Here is a 16,435-nt window from a genome sequence, read left to right on the forward strand (position 1 = left end):
GCTACCCAGTGGCAGGCAATAGCAAACCACCTCTGTTCATCTCATGCCTTGAAATCTTTCTGGGGTTGCAATACATTGGCTGTAACTTGACAGTGCTTTCCGCCTACCACAATGGCAAGGACTCTGGCTTCTGTAATGTAAAAAAAAAGCATTCAGTTATTCCTCGGCTCTCCCCCTCTCCCTCTACACCGCCTCACCTCCAAATACTGAAAATAATTTGCTTGTGGTTGACCCAACTTTACAGCTGACCCTTGTAGGTTGGGCCAAGGGCACCTCTGTTTTATTTCTCTCCCGAGTCAAGGCAGCAACAGTTAATCTGGTTAATGTTTTACGCCCAAGTTTGGTCCTTCTGCCATTCCCAAGGCAAAGCAACGACATCTGCAGACCCCAGATCTGCTAAGCTAGAAGCCAAACTCACTGTTCATCATGCAATTGTTTTCAAGAAAGAGGCATAACAGGCTGCTGTATGGATAAACCCCTTCTTTCAGGCTTTGCTGTCACTTTCTACAGTTCACCAGGAAGGCTCTAGCAGAATTCTACAGCTCCGGTGCCTGCCGTCTGCATGTGGAAAAGGCAGTGCCGCTGTTACCTAGAGCTAAATTGAACTGAAGATCGCAATTGCTCCCCACCCATAGGCAGAAGGATCCCTTCCACACTTGTGCCAAAGATGGTTGTTTAAGATCTCAAAGAAGCCTGAATGATGGGGAGAGAAAACAGATGCCTCCATTTAATCAGGCAACAGATATTTCAACAATAAGAGCTGAAGATAGCAAGCAATCCCTTCACAATCCTTCCCTGTTCTCCTACAGGACGGGCACATTTTCTCCCACCCTCAAGGTCTAGATTCATGCATGAAACCACCTTGAAATGAAGTATGCTGCTTAATTCAGAGCTTGTGCACCTGTTTAATGTGAAATCCATGTCGTGATTTCACCTTAAACTGTGAATTCACATGAAACCCTTGCTGCTGCAAATGCAGTTACATTCAGAGTGGAGCATCCCAAATGGGTGCGGGGGATTCACCATACTTTCCCCGTCATCCTCTCATGCCCACCATTTCCCTTCCTCCTGAGCATCATAAATTTTGCAGCGGCTCTCATCCCAGACATCCCGAGGCAAAGCAACAACATCTGCAGGGCTGTAGAGCCAAAAATGCCCTGATCTGGATAGCCCAGGCTAGCCTGATCTCATCAGAACTCAGAAGCTAAGCAGGGTTGGCCCTGGCTAGTTCCTGGATGGGAGACCTCCAGTGTCATGACGGAGAGGCAGGCAATGACAAGCCACCTCTGAATGCTTCTCGCCTTGAAAGCCCTACAGGGGGCGCCATAAGGCAGCTGTGACTTGACGGCATTTCCCCCCTTCCAGAGTCAAACATCCCTTGTTTGCAACCCCTGCCCACATCTGTGAAGAGGCCCACGGTTCAGAGACATGCGCCAGAAATCCAGATTGTTGCCCTTTACCATGGATTTGGAGTGGGCTAGGCAACCTCCAAAAGCGGGCCCGGGAACCACCCAGGACAACAACTGATCTCCAGCCTACAAGAAACCAGATCCCCCAGAAAAAAATGGCTGCTTGGGAAGGTGAACTCTATAGCCTTATACCCTGCTGAGGTTTAATTCTCCAGGAATTCCTTGACCTGGAGTCAGCAAACCTAATGCAAAGGTACGTGGAAGTGGGTGCAAGTTTCTCTAGGCAGCTGTGGTGCCCTGTGCTCTCTTGCATTTTAGACTCCCTTGGTGTGCAGCTTGTCAGGGGAGTGAAACCCTTGTGTGCTGTCACCACTGAACTCGCAAGCAGGAGGAGGAGGAGAAAAAAAGGTTGGAAGGAGATGAGAGAAACCGTCATGCAGACACCTGGGCAGCTGCCAGTTTCCGGAGGGAGCTGGAAACACAGGGCTGAAACTCAAAATCTTATTCCTTTTTTAACCTGTATTTCTGATGAATCAAGCTGTCACCTCTATCAGCTTCAAGGAAATCACAGGTCTAGGGGAACAGATGTGTCAGTCCAAACTAGAATCTTGCAGTCCCTTGAAGAACAACTGAAGGGCTAATGAATCAGTGGTAAGTCCATGGGTTTCTCCCCCCGCCCCTCTCAGTGACACTGAGGCAACCAGCTTGGCAAACAACCCAGATCGCTCCAGGAACAAGACCGGCATCAGGAAAGCTGACAGATCACAGAGCTACAGTGATGTAGACCTATTCTCCAGTTATCTGGCTGGGATGACCTGAAGATGCACACAAGAGACAGCTTGGTGTTGTGGTTGTGGGCTCTAATCTAGAGAACCGGGTTTGAGTCCCACTCCTCCACAAGCAGCCAGATGGGTGACCTTGGGTCTGCTATAGTTCTTGCAGAACTGTTCTGCACAAGAGCAATTCTCTTATAGCTCCACCTACTTCAGAGGGTGTCTATTGTCAGCAGCGGAAAGGAAGGAGTTTGTAAGACAGTCGAAGACTTTGAGTAAAGGGCGGGGTATAAATTTAATTCTTCTTTTCTCTTTCTCCTACGGACTCAGGTTCTTGGTCCCTCAGTCAGTATTTATTTATTTTATTTATTTATTCTATGACTTGTATCCCGCCCTTCCCATAAAAATGGCTCAGGGCGGCTCACAGCAAACAATAAAACAGAGTTTAGATTATTATTACGTATATAAACATTTAAAAAAAGTCAGAACATTTAAAAACCTAAAAACCTTAAAATCTTAACGTCAAATCTATACAGTATGGTTCACAGAAGTCTAATAAGCTACATTTATTTCCCAGTCAGGTGTAGGCTAGCCGGAAGAGGGTTGTCTTGCAGGCCCTGCGGAACTGAGCAAGGTCCCGCAGGGCCCTATTGTCCATTCAAACTGACAGCAGCTCTCCAGGGATTCAGGCATTGGTCTTTCTCATCACCTGTTACCAGTTCCTTTCAACTGGGGTTTGAACCTGGGACCTTCCATATGCCAATCAGCTGCTCTGCCACTGAGCTACGGCCCCTCCCCAATTTCAGCTGTGCCCATTTTTATACTGCCTGCAGAACTGCAGGACAAGATGCCATCAAAGGTACGTTTCCTATGCCTTCCTAGAACACCTGTTCAAGACCACCTGTCTTCTTCCAAATGGCTGTGGAAAGTGCTGTCAAGTCACTTATGGTGGCCTTTTGGGTTTTCAAGAACAGAGGTAGTTTGCCCTTGTCTACCTCTGCATAGCAACCCCAGACTTCCTTGGTGGTCTCCAGGGGTAGATTTCTAGCAGGAGCTCTTTTGCATATTAGGCCACACACCCCTGATGTAGCTAATCCTCCAAGAGCTTACAAAAAGGAGCCCTGTAAACTCTTGGAGGATTGGTTACATCAGGGGTGTGTGGCCTAATATGCAAAGGAGCTCCTGCTAGAATTTCACCCCTAGTGGTCTCCCATCCAAATATTAACCGGGGGGGGGGGGCAACCCTGCTTAGCTTCCAAGTTCTGACAGGACTCCTGGAAAAACAAAAAAAATTATCAGCAAAACCTTGAGCCTAAACCTTTAATTTCCATCTCAACATGAACAAAGGCTGCGTTTCCTAGCTTTCCTCTCCACTGCCTTCCTTCCCACCCAAATCTAACTGAAATTTGGATTGAAACCCTGTTTACGGAAAAGACCTGCCTTTACTTATATAAAGACCCTGAATTATTTTTGTCACAGCAATGCGCAATCAATCACATGATCAGCTCATAACCTAAATAGATGGGCCCAGGGCTTTTTTTGTAGCAGGAACTCCTTTGCATATCAGGCCACACCCCTCTGAGATAGCTATAGCTGAGACAGCAGCCATAACTATCTCAGAGTTGTCCTTGAAAGGGCAACTTCTGTGAGAGCCCTCTCAGCCCCACCCACCTCACAGGGTGTCTGTTGTGGGGGAGGAAGGTAAAGGAGATTGTGAGTCGCTCTGAGACTCTGATTCAAAGAGAAGGTTGGGATATAAATCTGCAGTCGTTTTCTTCTCTTATGTAGCCAAGAGCTTACAGAGCCTATATTACAGGGCCTATTGTAAGCTCTTGGAGGATTGGCTATATCTGGGGTGTGTGGCCTAATATGCAAAGGAGTTCCAGCTACAAAAAAAGCTCTGGATGGGCCTCCCAAAATGCCTCTACAACTTAAGCATCTGGTGTGTTCAACCCTGCTGCTTTTCTTTCCGAGAACTGCAGTCCAAACCCGACTTCATCGTGACCAAGGACAGTTTGGCAGTGTGCTGTGGTAGTTAGGAGTGGCAGACTCTAATCTGGAGAACTGGGTTTGTTTCCCCACTCCTTCCCCACAGAAAGCCTGCTGGGTGACCTTGGGCCAATCACAGTTCTCTCAGAAGTCTCTGAGCCCCACCTACCTCACAAGGTGCCTGTTGTGGGGAGAGGAAGGGAAAGCGACTGTACGTGGCTTTGACACTCCTTCCGGTAGAGAAGGAGATGAAAGCAAAGGTCCCCTGTGCAAGCACCAGTCGTTTCTGACTCTGGGGTGACGTTGCTTTCACAACGTTTTCACAGCTGACGTTTTACAGTGTGGTTTGCCATTGCCTTCCTCAGTCTTTTACACTTTCCCCCCAGCAAGCTGGAGACGCATTTTACCCACCTCGGAAGGATGGAAGGCTGAGTCAACCTTGGGCCGGCTACCTGAATCCAGCTTCCGCCGGAATTGAACTCAGGTCGTGAGCAGAGAGTTCAGTAGCGAAAGCAGGGTATAAAAACTTGCTCTTCTTCTCAGAGCTGGGCTCATAATGCTTGGCCAAGAAGTACACCGCTGTCAGAGCCAGGGACAAACAGATCCCTTTTCCATGACAAAAAGCTCCAAAACCGTTGGGAAAGATTTATATTTTCAGCACCTCCAAAGCTAAGAATTGTACATGGAACAGAACAGAGTTCGAGTCCAGTGGCACCTTTAAGAAAAGCTTATACCCAGAATCAGCGGTCATCTGGTAGAAAAATAGGTGGTGGAGCTCATCTAGGGATTGTTATGCAGTTGCACATACTATTCAATGGACAAGGAGGTGGAACTCTCAGAAGGAGGAGGTGGAACTCTCAGAAAGGTTCAGGAGCTGTGCTCCTGTGAGTTCCCACTGAATCTGAGGCCTGCCCAGAATCAAACTGTGTCGGTCTTGAAAGGCACCACCGGATTCAAACTTTGTTCTGGTGCTTCAGACCAAGATGGCTGCCCACCTGAATCTATGTACATGGAATATATACCCCCAAATTGGAGCCCCACCAGCTGTGTCACAAGCCCCTGTCAAGCTGCTGGAAAAACCTGCTGCAGGTATGCATGAACCCAGGCCACCTGCCATGGATCCACCTATGTTCCCAGAGCAAAGAACCGAGTGTCCCGCCCCTGCTGGTGAGGTTATAACTTTGGCTCCTCCTCTTCCTGTCATGAGGCCACATGGTTTCCTGTCAAAGGGTTCTATGCTACCATCTCAATTTGATTAAGAGCAGTGGACTCCAATCCGGGTTTGATTCCCCACTGCTCCACATGCCTGCAGCCAGCTGGGTGACCGTGGGTCCGTCACAGTTCTCTTCGCCTACCTGACAAGGTGTCTGCTGTGGGGAGAGGAAGGGGGGATTGTAAGCCTCTCTGAGACTCCTTCAGTAGTGAAGAGAAGATATGAAATCAACTCTTCTTCTCCAGTGTTATCAGATGGTTCCAAATCTTGTAAGATTGAGACCACTGATCCCAAAGCATATCAATCACCCTGGTTAATATATATCAGCCTTTTCTTCCTAAAAGGGAGCCAGTTTGGTGTAGTGGTTAAGTGCGTGGACTCTTATTTGGGAGAACCAGGTTTGATTCCCCACTCCTCCACTTACAGCTGCTGGAACGGCCTTGGGTAAGCCATAGCTCTCGTAGGAGTTGTCCTTGAAAGGGCAGCTTCTGTGAGAGCTCTCTCAGCCCCACCCACCTCACAGGGTGTCTGTTGTGGGGGGAGAAAATATAGGAGATTGTAAGCCACCCTGAGTCTCTGAGTTCAGAGAGAAGGGCGGGGTATAAATCTTCAGTCGTCTTCTTCTTCTAAAAGGATTAGCATAACTTGAATCTAGGACAACGGCATAAGAACTTTGAAACAATGTCATGGGGGAAACCACTCCTTTTCGGGGGTGGAATTCTAGCAGGAGCGGCTTTGCATATTAGGCCACGCACCCCTCCGATGTAGTCAATCCTCCAAGAGCTTACAAGGCTCTTTTTTGTAAACTCTTGAAGGATTGACTACATCAAGGGCGTGTGGCCTAATATACAAAGTATCTCCTGTTAGAATTCCACCTCTGCTCCTTTCCATTATATTCTTTTGGACGCAGGCATGCGCTGTACATGACGTGCATGTTCTCCCATTTCATCTATAAAGAAAGGAAGAATAACTAGTCCTGCGCATGACTCCCCATCTTTTATCATGGTGTCATGATCAAACTGACCCTGCCACCATGTGGGATGGTTAATCCACTTAGCCAGGGTGGTGACTTGCAGAATTCTCTGCTGGGAGGGTGGGGGAAAATGGAAAGACGGATGCATCGATTTTTTTTTAAAGCGCAGTCATGTGACTTGGCTCTTTCCATTCGCACTCTCAAGTGAACCATGTTTGGGATCTATTTTTGGAACAACAGCTTTTCTTTTCTTTTTTGAAGGATACTTGCCTGGTCACATGGGGACGGGGGAGTTAGAGCTACACAGAAAAGCTTTGCAGACCAGGAGGGAAAAAATCAGGTCCAAGGTACTTCAAATTATGGGCAATCCGGCCGCTGCCCTTTGCAAGCTGTCCTAACAACCAGCATTTTGGACAATTGCGGCAAACGTAAGTCTAGATGACTAGTAGCCCAATTTCATGTAATGTTGGGACCTGTCTTATTCCTAGCTGTGAACAGAAACCTTGAAGTTCCACCATGCTTTAAACCTGCAAAGCAAAACAAAAGAGCCAGTTTGGTGTAGTGGTTAAGTGTGCGGACTCTTATCTGGGAGAACCGGGTTTGATTCCCCACTCCTCCACTTGCACCTGCTGGAATGCCCTTGGGTCAGCCATAGCTCTGGCAGAGGTTGTCCTTGAAAGGGCAGCTGCTGTGAGAGCCCTCTCCAGCCCCACCCCTCACAGGGTGTCTGTTGTGGGGGAGGAAGGTAGAGGAGATTGTGAGCCGCTCTGAGACTCTTCGGAGTGGAGGGCAGGATATAAATCCAATATCTTCTTCTACCTCACAGGGTGTCTGTTGTGGGAGAAGAAGGTAAAGGAGATTGTGAGCCACTCTGAGACTCTTTGGAGTGGAGGGCAGGATATAAATCCAATATCCAAAAGACTAGCTTTTTTTGGGGGGGGGGGGGAGAACGCACATGAAGCTGGTTTATACTGGGCCAAAAAGTCCATCTCTTAAGGTCAGTGTTGTCTGCTCTGGCTGGCAGCTGCTCTCCAGGGTTCCAGGCTGAGGTCATTCCATCAGCAACTACCTGATTCTTTTAATGGGAGATGCTGGGGACAGAACCTAGGACTTGCACCAAACAAATGCGATGCTTTGCAATGGAGAGGGGTCTGCGGCTCAGTGGAAAAACATCTGCGTTGAACACAGGAGGTCCCGAGATCAACCCAACATCTCCATTAAAGGGCTCTGCCTAGCTAGCTTGGGTGAAGACTTTTCACAAAACTCTGGAGAACATCAACCCATATACCAACAGTCTGATTCCGTACAAGAGCGAAGTCGCGTCTGCACATCGCGTGAGAGCCTATGTAGTATAGCAGAAGTAGTGCTGCACTAGAAACTGAGAAGGCCAGGTTCAAAACCCTGCTTTCCCATGGAAGTTCACTGGGACACTTTGGGCCAGCTGGACACTGTCAGCTGAACCTACCCCGTAGAACGTGGCAATAAAATGGAGGAGAGGAGAATGATGTAAGCGGTTTGAGGTCCCCACTGGAGAGAAAGGACGGGTACAAACGAAGCAAATAATAAAATGAATAAACTGATTGATTCCTCACCTAGGATCTCCTATTCATGGGCAGAACAGCATTCCCAAATTGTAGCAAGACCTCTTAGGCTTCCTGCATTATCACTGACTATCTTGAAGCAACAACTGGATGAATACTTGTCAAGGATGCTCTAGGCCGGGGTGGCCAACTGTGGCTCGGGAGCCACATGTGGCTCTTTCACACATATTGTGCGGCTCTCAAAGCCCCCACTGCCCCGTCGGCTGGCTTGGAGAAGGCATTTCTCTCTTGAAATCGCTTCTACAAGCCAAGCCAGCCAGCAGCTTGGAGAATGCATTTGAAGCTGTTTTCTTTTCACCTCTCTCTCCTTCCCTCATCCCATCTATTTGCCTTCCTTCCTGCCTTGTGGCTCTTAAACATCTGACATTCATGTCTTGCGGGCTCTCAAACACCTGATGTTTCTGCTATGTGAAGCAAGATCCAAGTGGGCAGCCGTGCTGGTCTGAAGCAGTAGAACAAAGCAGGAGTCAAGTGGCACCTTTAAGACCAACAAAAGTTTTATTCAGAATGTAAGCTTTTGTGTGCTCTAAAGCACACTTCGTCAGAAGAGGATTCCTCACTTTGTTCTTCTGTTAAGCAAATTGGCCATCCTTGCTCTAGGCTGATCCTGCGTTGAGCTGGGGGTTGGACTAGATGCCCCCTTCCAACTCTGTGATTCTATATGATTCTATAATCACGACTACATTCTTCACGTCCTGAAGAGCGGGACTCAGGCATTAATATGTTTCACATTTCTGAAGCAAGCATGGCATATTCAATGTTTGGTAACACTGTTCAAGAGCAAATACGTGCGCTAACGTCTGCAAGAAGCACAGTACAATAGACCTACCCAAGTATTCTTTGACGAAATTCCCAGCATCATAGAGGTGTGTAGCAGTACCCAGTTTACCAATATACTGCAATTAATGTTCTTTTCCTCAACTCTGCCTTACTGCACCAGGCGACCCAGAATAATTAGCAATGGCATTCACAAAATCACAATCCAAAACTCCACGCAATAACACAACACAAGAGCACCTTCCATTTCATTTCCCCAAAGTTTTATCCAACAGCGTGTCCATTTTAGGATCTGTCAGTGGGTCGAGTTGCCATGCTCGAATTCCAAACACTGGGCCATTCTGCAGGTAATTTACTGGGCTTTGCCCCTAATCAACTGTGCTACAGTTATCGCAGAAACTGATGGATCTACATCAGGAGTGACCAGACTGTGGCTCAGGGGCCACACGTGGCTCTTTCACACATATCGTGTGGCTCTTGAAGCCTCCACCACCCCGTCGACTGGCTTGGAGAAGGCATTTATAGTTAAAGCTGCCTTCTTCCCACCTCTTCCTCTGCCCCCCCCCCCCAATCTATTTGCTTTCTTTCCACCTTCCCTTCCTTCCTTGTGGCTCTCAAACATCTGACATTTATTCTGTGGCTCTTCCATTAAACAAGTTTGGCCACTCCTGATCTACACGAACACTTTGCAGCTAGCAACCTAGTGAACACAGGAAGCAGGGCAACTTTTTAAACTCAGGGCATGCAGGTAAAACAACTGATGCTAAAAACAAATTTGGAAGCAAGACACTTTGCAGGCTGTGCCAGGAACCTAATCTAGGAGCCCCCCCCCCCCCCATATGCACCAGAGCTGATAAGCAGGCAAACATCTATTTAAGTCCTTTTGACCATATTAAGGTATGCAATGCACTAGAGAGGGTATTGCCTCTGCATTCACCTCTGTACTTATAGAGAGCCCAGTTCATGTAAGAGAGAAAGAACAGAAGAAACACCCTATTGAACAATTCATTTCATACAAACTGCTTCAACAGACACCTTGCAGGGGACTGTAATTTTGAGGATTCAGGCATTGAGAAGAACATAACCAGCCATTGCCGTACATGGATCTCATGTTTTCTACCAGGCGCAGAAGGAATCAGGACTAGAACAGCCGCCATTCTGCACCAACAAAGCTACACGGCTGGGGTTTTCTTGCAGGGGGGGGAGTGATCTGTTGTGGCCCAGGGGAATTGCGGCTCTCACTGCATTTCTAGAGCCACACACACAAAACGGAGGTAACTCCGCCTTATGCGAACGGCTTGACCTGCACTACACAGTTACAAGCGCATGAACAGGAAATGTCAATTGTTACACCAAATGGTAACTTTCAATATAGATAACCAATGCTATATGGCAGTCAGTTGGCGTAGTCAAGCTAGTTATTTTGCAAAATTCATGAGATTCTGAACAGAAGGGTAGTTTCAGAGGCACCTTCAAAGACCTCCATCCAACGGAAAAAATTTTTTGACTCTCAAAAGCTCACACCTGGAAAATTTTGTTGACCTCTAAAGCGCTACTGGAGCTCTGTTTAGCTGTATAGAAAGAGTAAGTCCAAAATTCACGGGAGAGCAACACTATGTGCTGCCGACCTCTGCAAAAGGTACCCAGAAATGGGTCTCTCTCTCTCTCTCTCACTCCAACAATCAGGTCAAACTGTTTTCATCTAGCCAACACCACATCTCAGTCCCAATGCTTCAGAAAAATAAAATAACGTTATTGAAGCAACTCAGCAGAGAGAAGACTCACTCATAATCGCCCCTTCTATTTTTCAAGGGGCAAAGCGCCACAGGCGGCAAGCAGAGTGGAAGCACCCATGTGCTTTCCAGCGGGCACTGCTAGAGCCAGGACACAAGCAGTTTGCAATACTGCAGCCGCCCGAGGTCATAGCTGCCCGTCCGTCAGTCCATCACCCCCTTAAATGCACCAGGAGCTCGGACACAGAAGCTCCCACAAAAAACACAAAAATTGTCTCTGGTCTTGGGAGCCAAAGCCCTTCTTAGGCGGCAGTGCTTTGTGGCCAACAGGGAGTCAGGAGAAATACCCCAAAAGAGAAGCTGGGCACACACTTTAGACTCCTCACCCCTCACAGAGAATCTGGCTCCATCATTCTGAGGCAGAACCTTCACCAGCTGGGAAGTCCACACCGCTGGCTGGATTTGACCACTCCCAAGCATCTCCAGGGTGGGGGCGCATGAGTACTTATGGCAGGAACAGCAAGCAGCCCTTTAAAGCTTTCGCACAGGGTCAGGTGCAGAAAGGTCCAGCGTTCCTCCCCAGGGTGGCTACGAGCCACCCCCTTCAGCCAAGGAACCAGGCCCTCCAACACCATGCAGAAAGTTGAGGCAAGGTGGTTACACCCAAGGGGTCAGCTCCAAGCAACCCCCTCCCCCCCCGCCAACCTGGGCTGCCTGAAGCCCCCCCCCAGTCAAGAGCCAAGAACCCCCCCCCCGGACAACCTGAAGCCCCCCAGCCAACCCCCCCAGCCAACCTGAAGCCCCCCAGCCAACCCCCCCGGCCAACCTGAAGCCCCCCAGCCAAGAGCCAAGAAACCCCCCCAGCCCACCTGGCCTGCCTGAAGCCTCCCCAGCCATGAGCCAAGAAACACCCCCTACCAACCTGGCCTGCCTGAAGCCCCCCATGCAAGAGCCCCCCTCCCGCCCCGGGCCTACCTCTTCCTCGAGGCTGTTGTTGGTGTGCTCATTTTCCTTGGGCAGGTTGCTCATGGTGGGTGCAAGCGAGGTCCAAAGAGGGGGGGAGCTGGAGCTGGTCCTGGCCTCTGGGGCAGTGGGGGGGCCCTCGTTCCCGGGGCAGGCGGCGTGGGAGAAGTCGTGGGGCAGGTGCCTGGGCGGGGAGGGAGCGGCCGGGTGCGGTGCGGCGGTGCAGGTGGTGGGCGCGGGGGCGAGGCGGGCGCCTATTTCAGGCGGGCTCCCATCCAGGTGGCCGCGCGCCGCCGGCCAATGAGCGGCCAAGGGGCTGCCAAACGAGCTGCAGCTGCTGCCGCTGCCGCCGGGGCTCCCGCGCCGCCCTCAGCCTCGCGCCCTGCCTGCCTCGAGCCCTGCGATTCGCGACTCGCGGCGGGGAGCGGCCCGGCCGGCTCGGGCTTAGGGGGCGGGGCCGGCCCAGCCCCACGCCCCGCATCATTGTCTCCGGGGGAACCGGCCAGCCAATCCGCGCTCGACCTCGGCGGCAAACTTTCGAGGGCTCTCTCTCCCCCGCCCCCCTCCTCTTTCCTCCGCGAAACTTTTTAAACTTTGATGAACTCGCCCGAGTGAACTTTCTTAAAGGGGCCGCCGCCGCCGAGGCCGCAGGCTGGGGAACTGGGAAGGCCCACGCGCCCTCTCCGGGGGAGCCCGGCGAAGGGGGAAAGCCCGCGCTCGGAGCGGCCAGGGGGGCAAGGCGCGTCAGATCTCCTGCGAAGCTCAGCCGGGTCGGCCCCGGTTAGGACGTGGAGGGGAGCCCCGGGCAAAGCACCCCTGTTGCTGAAGGGCTCCCGACGGCGCTTTGCGCAGCCCCGCAGAAGGCAGGCGAGAGGGGGAAGCTGCCGGTCGGGCCAGGCGTGGGGAGAGGAAAGGGAGGGTCCCCTGGGCAAGCACCGGTCTTTTCCGACTCGGGGCTGACGTCGCTTTCACAACGTTTTCACGGCAGACTTTTGACGGGGTGGTTTGCCATCGCCTTCCCCAGTCCTCTACGCTTTCGCCCCAGCAAGCTGGGGACTCATTTGACCCACCTCGGAAGGATGGCAGGCTGAGTCGACCTCGAGCCGGCTACCTGAAAACGCAGCTTCCGCCGGGGGTCGTGAGCAGAGCTTAGGACTGCAGTACGAGCGCCAAAAGCAGGTCGCCCAGCCCCGGCTTTCCCAACTGCAGTTTGGGGAGCTGCGCTTTACGCGCTCCGGTGCCAAAGCCGCAACGGGGGGGGGGGGGGGGAGGGAATCCGGATCGGGGCGCTCCTCCCCCACCCGCCCACCGAGACCCCCCCCCCCCTCCCGGGTGGCGCTCCTCCCGCGGCGCCCGCCTTCCTTTCGGGTCGTACAAAAAAACCAATAAAATCCGCATTCGTTATTCTGGAAACGAACCAGTCAAGTTGGACGGTGGGAAGTCCCCGTTGAGAAGGCTGGACGGGGAGGAAGGGGAAGCGAGCCGGGCTTTTCCGTGGAAACGCAACGAATTCGGGAAAACTACGGGGGGGGGGGGGGGTGATTGACAGTCGACAAGCGAGAAGCTTCCAGGCTTCGTTCCCCCCTCCCCAAAAGGAGCGGTGCCGTCGGGCCTCCCCAGCCTCAGGGAATCCGAGCAGCCGAACCAAGCGGCTGCAAGGGGAGGGGAGGGCCGCGCTTGTGTGTTTGCGTGTGTGTGTGTGGGGGGGGGGGGATCTCTGCACAACGAAAGCAGGCCCGGCGTCCTGGCCCCGACGGTCGGCCTCTCTTGCCAGCAGCCGCGTCCTTGCCCCGAAGCTCAGGCATGGGGTTCGAAACCGGCGATGGGGAGGGAAGCTTTGAAAGATGCACCGCGCATCCCTGTTGCGGGCGCCCGCAGCTTGCCAAAGGCCCATTCCCGGGAATATTTGCTCACTGCCGACGGTAGCTCTTCGGATGTTTTTTTTGCCTTCAACTCCCATCAGCCCCAGCCATTGGCCATGCTGGTTGGGCCTGATGGGAGTTGTAGGCAACAAACATCTGGAGAGCTCCCGTCGGCCACCCCTGGTGCAAACCGCTTCTCTCCTCCTTCGGGCCAGCCGGACTGAAGAGGAGGGCTTGGGGGAAGGCACTTCACACATGCCCAGAAGCCCTCTTTTCACCTCCTGCAGAGCCCGGGGAAAGGAGCAGAGGCGGGCTTCCGAGCTCGGAGGAGGTGGGGACGGGCTGGGGCGGCCAGCACTGCCGCTGGGAGCGATGTCTGAGCTCCCCAACGTCGGAAACCATTTTTTTTTTGGGGGGGGGACCCGTTGGTATGATAAGCTGATGGCTCCATCACTCTCCCGGGGGGGGGAGGTACAAAACCATGATTGGCAACACACCATCCCTCCCAACCACCCCCCCCCCCCAAAAGAAAGTGAAAAGAGATCTCGTTTTCTAAACAGAATAAAGTTAAGGGCCCAGTGGTACCGTTAAGACCAACAAGCTTTTATTCATGGTGTGAGCTTTCGTGTGCAGGCGGATGTAAGATAAATAAAACTTCGTTGGTCTTAAAAGGTGCCACTGTATGCCGTTGCCTTAGACCAGGGGTGGCCAAACTTGCTTAACATAAGAGCCACATAGAACAGGGGAGGCCAAGGGTAGCTCTCCAGATGGTTTTTTTGCCTACAACTCCCATCAGCCCCAGCCATTGGCTATGCTGCCTGGAGCTGATGGGAGTTGTAGGCAAAAAACATCTGGAGAGCTACCCTTGGCCAGCACTGACATAGAATAAGCGTCAGATGTTTGAGAGCCGCAAGATAGGAACGTCAGCTGTTGGAGCCGCAAGATAGGAACGTCAGCTGTTGGAAGGAAGGAAGGACAACTAATAGATGAGGGTTGGGGAGGAGGTGGAAAGAAAGCAACTTTAACTTTAAATGTATTCTCTAAGCAGTTGGCTTGTCTTGGAGAAGTGATTTAAAGAGACAAATGCTTTCTCCAAGGTGGTGGGGGCTTCAAGAACCACACAAGATGTGTGAAAGAGCCACAGTTTGGCCATCCCTGCTTGAGACCAACACGGCTACCCACCTGGATTCATTCTCTAAATGTTCATTCAAACGATTGTTCATTCAAATGTTCATTCAAACGATTAAAAAACAAACAAGCGACAGAGCCCTTTCACGGCGCCCTCCTCCTCTAGAGTAAAGCAAAACGCAGGATTTCTCGTGCGTAATTTTGGACTCGACCCATCTCTCCTCTCCCGTTCCCAACTTCTCTGCGGGAAGATCCCGGCGCTGCCTTCCTCGTCTCGCTTGCTGGGGAAGGGGGGGTCTCTCTTCCGACCCTCGGCCTGCGCGCAGGCAATGCAGCGCCGGACGCGTCCCCCTCGGGCGCCGACCCCCTTCCCTCGGGCGCCTTCCACGTGGCGCGCAGGTCAACCCCAAAGAGAAACCCCACATCGCCTTGGGGAGTTAAACTAATCTTCATCACCGTCGTCACGTAGTGGGCGAATTCCTCTGAAGCAGCACTCTCGGCCCTCAGATTTTTGCCTCCCGCGTTCTGTGTTCAGTCTGGATTCCTTTGCAAGGGGTAACGCGGAGAGGTCGTTCTCGTGAGACCGCCTATCGTGAGCCAGTTTGCTCTCGCAGCGAGAGGCCCCCTGGAAATCTGGCTTTTTTGGGGGGGCGGGGGGGGGGGTGTTTGGCGCCTGGGGTTTGCGGGAGATCGCAAGGGATCGCTTGGGAAGATTTAATCACGAGGCCCCGAGAGGTCCCAGCAGAACCAACGGCGAATCTCGTTGCGGATAAGAGAAAAACGGGGAACGCTCCAATTGGCGAAATCAGTGTCCCCCCCCCCCCCCCTTATAAAGAGCCTGTCGAAACCCTCCGGAGCAGGTTTGATTGACAAACAGTTCACCTGCTTTAGAGGGGAAATCACTCGTTATTAATATAGGAACAGAATAAGAAACTCGTTTTCATTTTGCTTCTTTTACCTATCAAGGTGATGTTTGCAACCCGCTTTAGGGGGGAAATCATTATTATAGGAAGAGAATAATAAGCTCGTTTTCAATTTCCTTCTTTTACCTACCGAGGTGATGTTTGCAACGTTTATCTTCTAATGGATCTCTTGGGGGGTTTTACTCGATACTGTCAAGGTGGGTCTGTCTGCAGCGGAGGAGAAGAGCAGGAGTTCAGAAGCACGCGCCTTAGATCGGGGCCAGGATATTTGGGTGCCATATTTTTTGTTTGTTTTGAAGATGCTACTGGAGAGCTGGCTCTTTTCTGCTTAATACTGACGGCTCTTAATTCACCAGTTCAGAACAATGGAACACCCCCAACCCCGTTGAATAGCGACACAGGATTCTTATCTGGCTACAAATGCTAATTTTCTCCCCACTCCCCCACCCCCCAAAAGCATTTCCTCTCTCCTCGAATCAAGCTGATAATAAGTACTGTTGCCTCTGCATCCTTTACAAGCATTCTTTACAAGAGCCTCTCCCCCCCTGCCTGGGCTCAGAGATCTCTGTTTCTACTTCACTCGTGAGGGACTTTGGACTCTCAAATGCTCATACCCTGAAACTCTTGTCGGCCGCGAAGGCGCTGCTGGACTCGAATCTAAGGGTACTTTACACACACTAAATAATGCACTTTCAATCCACTTTGCAACTGGCTTTCACTTTGCGATACAGCAAAATCTGCTTGCAAATGATTGCTAAAATGCACTGAAAGTGCATTATTTATATGGTGCGTGAAAGCAACATAACTGCGATTGCCTTGTTTTGTTTCCTACATTTGTTTGTTTTAATTTAAGTTTATTATTTTTTTGAATTGTTGTTTTGTTATGTTTTGAATTGGTGTTATGAGTCACTGCAATAGAATTTATTGACTGATATTTTCATCCAGATGGAATGGGTGAGTTTTGTTTTTAAAATATCAACCCCTCCCCCCCCCCCAAAAAAAATTACCTGCTAAAAAACTGGGATTGACTGCTGTTTATAAGTGTACACTTGGTAGCAAATGCATATTTGCTGCTGTACAGAACAGCACCA

The 16,435-nt window shown here is 51.1% G+C and overlaps 1 protein-coding gene across 1 annotated transcript in view; it reads right to left on the reverse strand.

Annotated features, from left to right (window-relative positions):
- Positions 1-11,774, reverse strand: part of RBPMS2 (RNA binding protein, mRNA processing factor 2) — a 51,731-nt gene extending 39,957 nt beyond the window's left edge. Inside the window, exon 1 of the mRNA XM_060260102.1 lies at positions 11,444-11,774. Within this exon, the coding sequence (XP_060116085.1) occupies positions 11,444-11,497 (54 nt within the window). The 5' untranslated portion in view covers positions 11,498-11,774. The remainder of the gene's footprint in view (positions 1-11,443) is intronic.
- Positions 11,775-16,435: the final 4,661 nt, after the last annotated feature.

This window comes from Heteronotia binoei, chromosome 19 (genome assembly GCF_032191835.1).
Source record: "Heteronotia binoei isolate CCM8104 ecotype False Entrance Well chromosome 19, APGP_CSIRO_Hbin_v1, whole genome shotgun sequence".
NCBI lineage: Eukaryota > Metazoa > Chordata > Lepidosauria > Squamata > Gekkonidae > Heteronotia > Heteronotia binoei.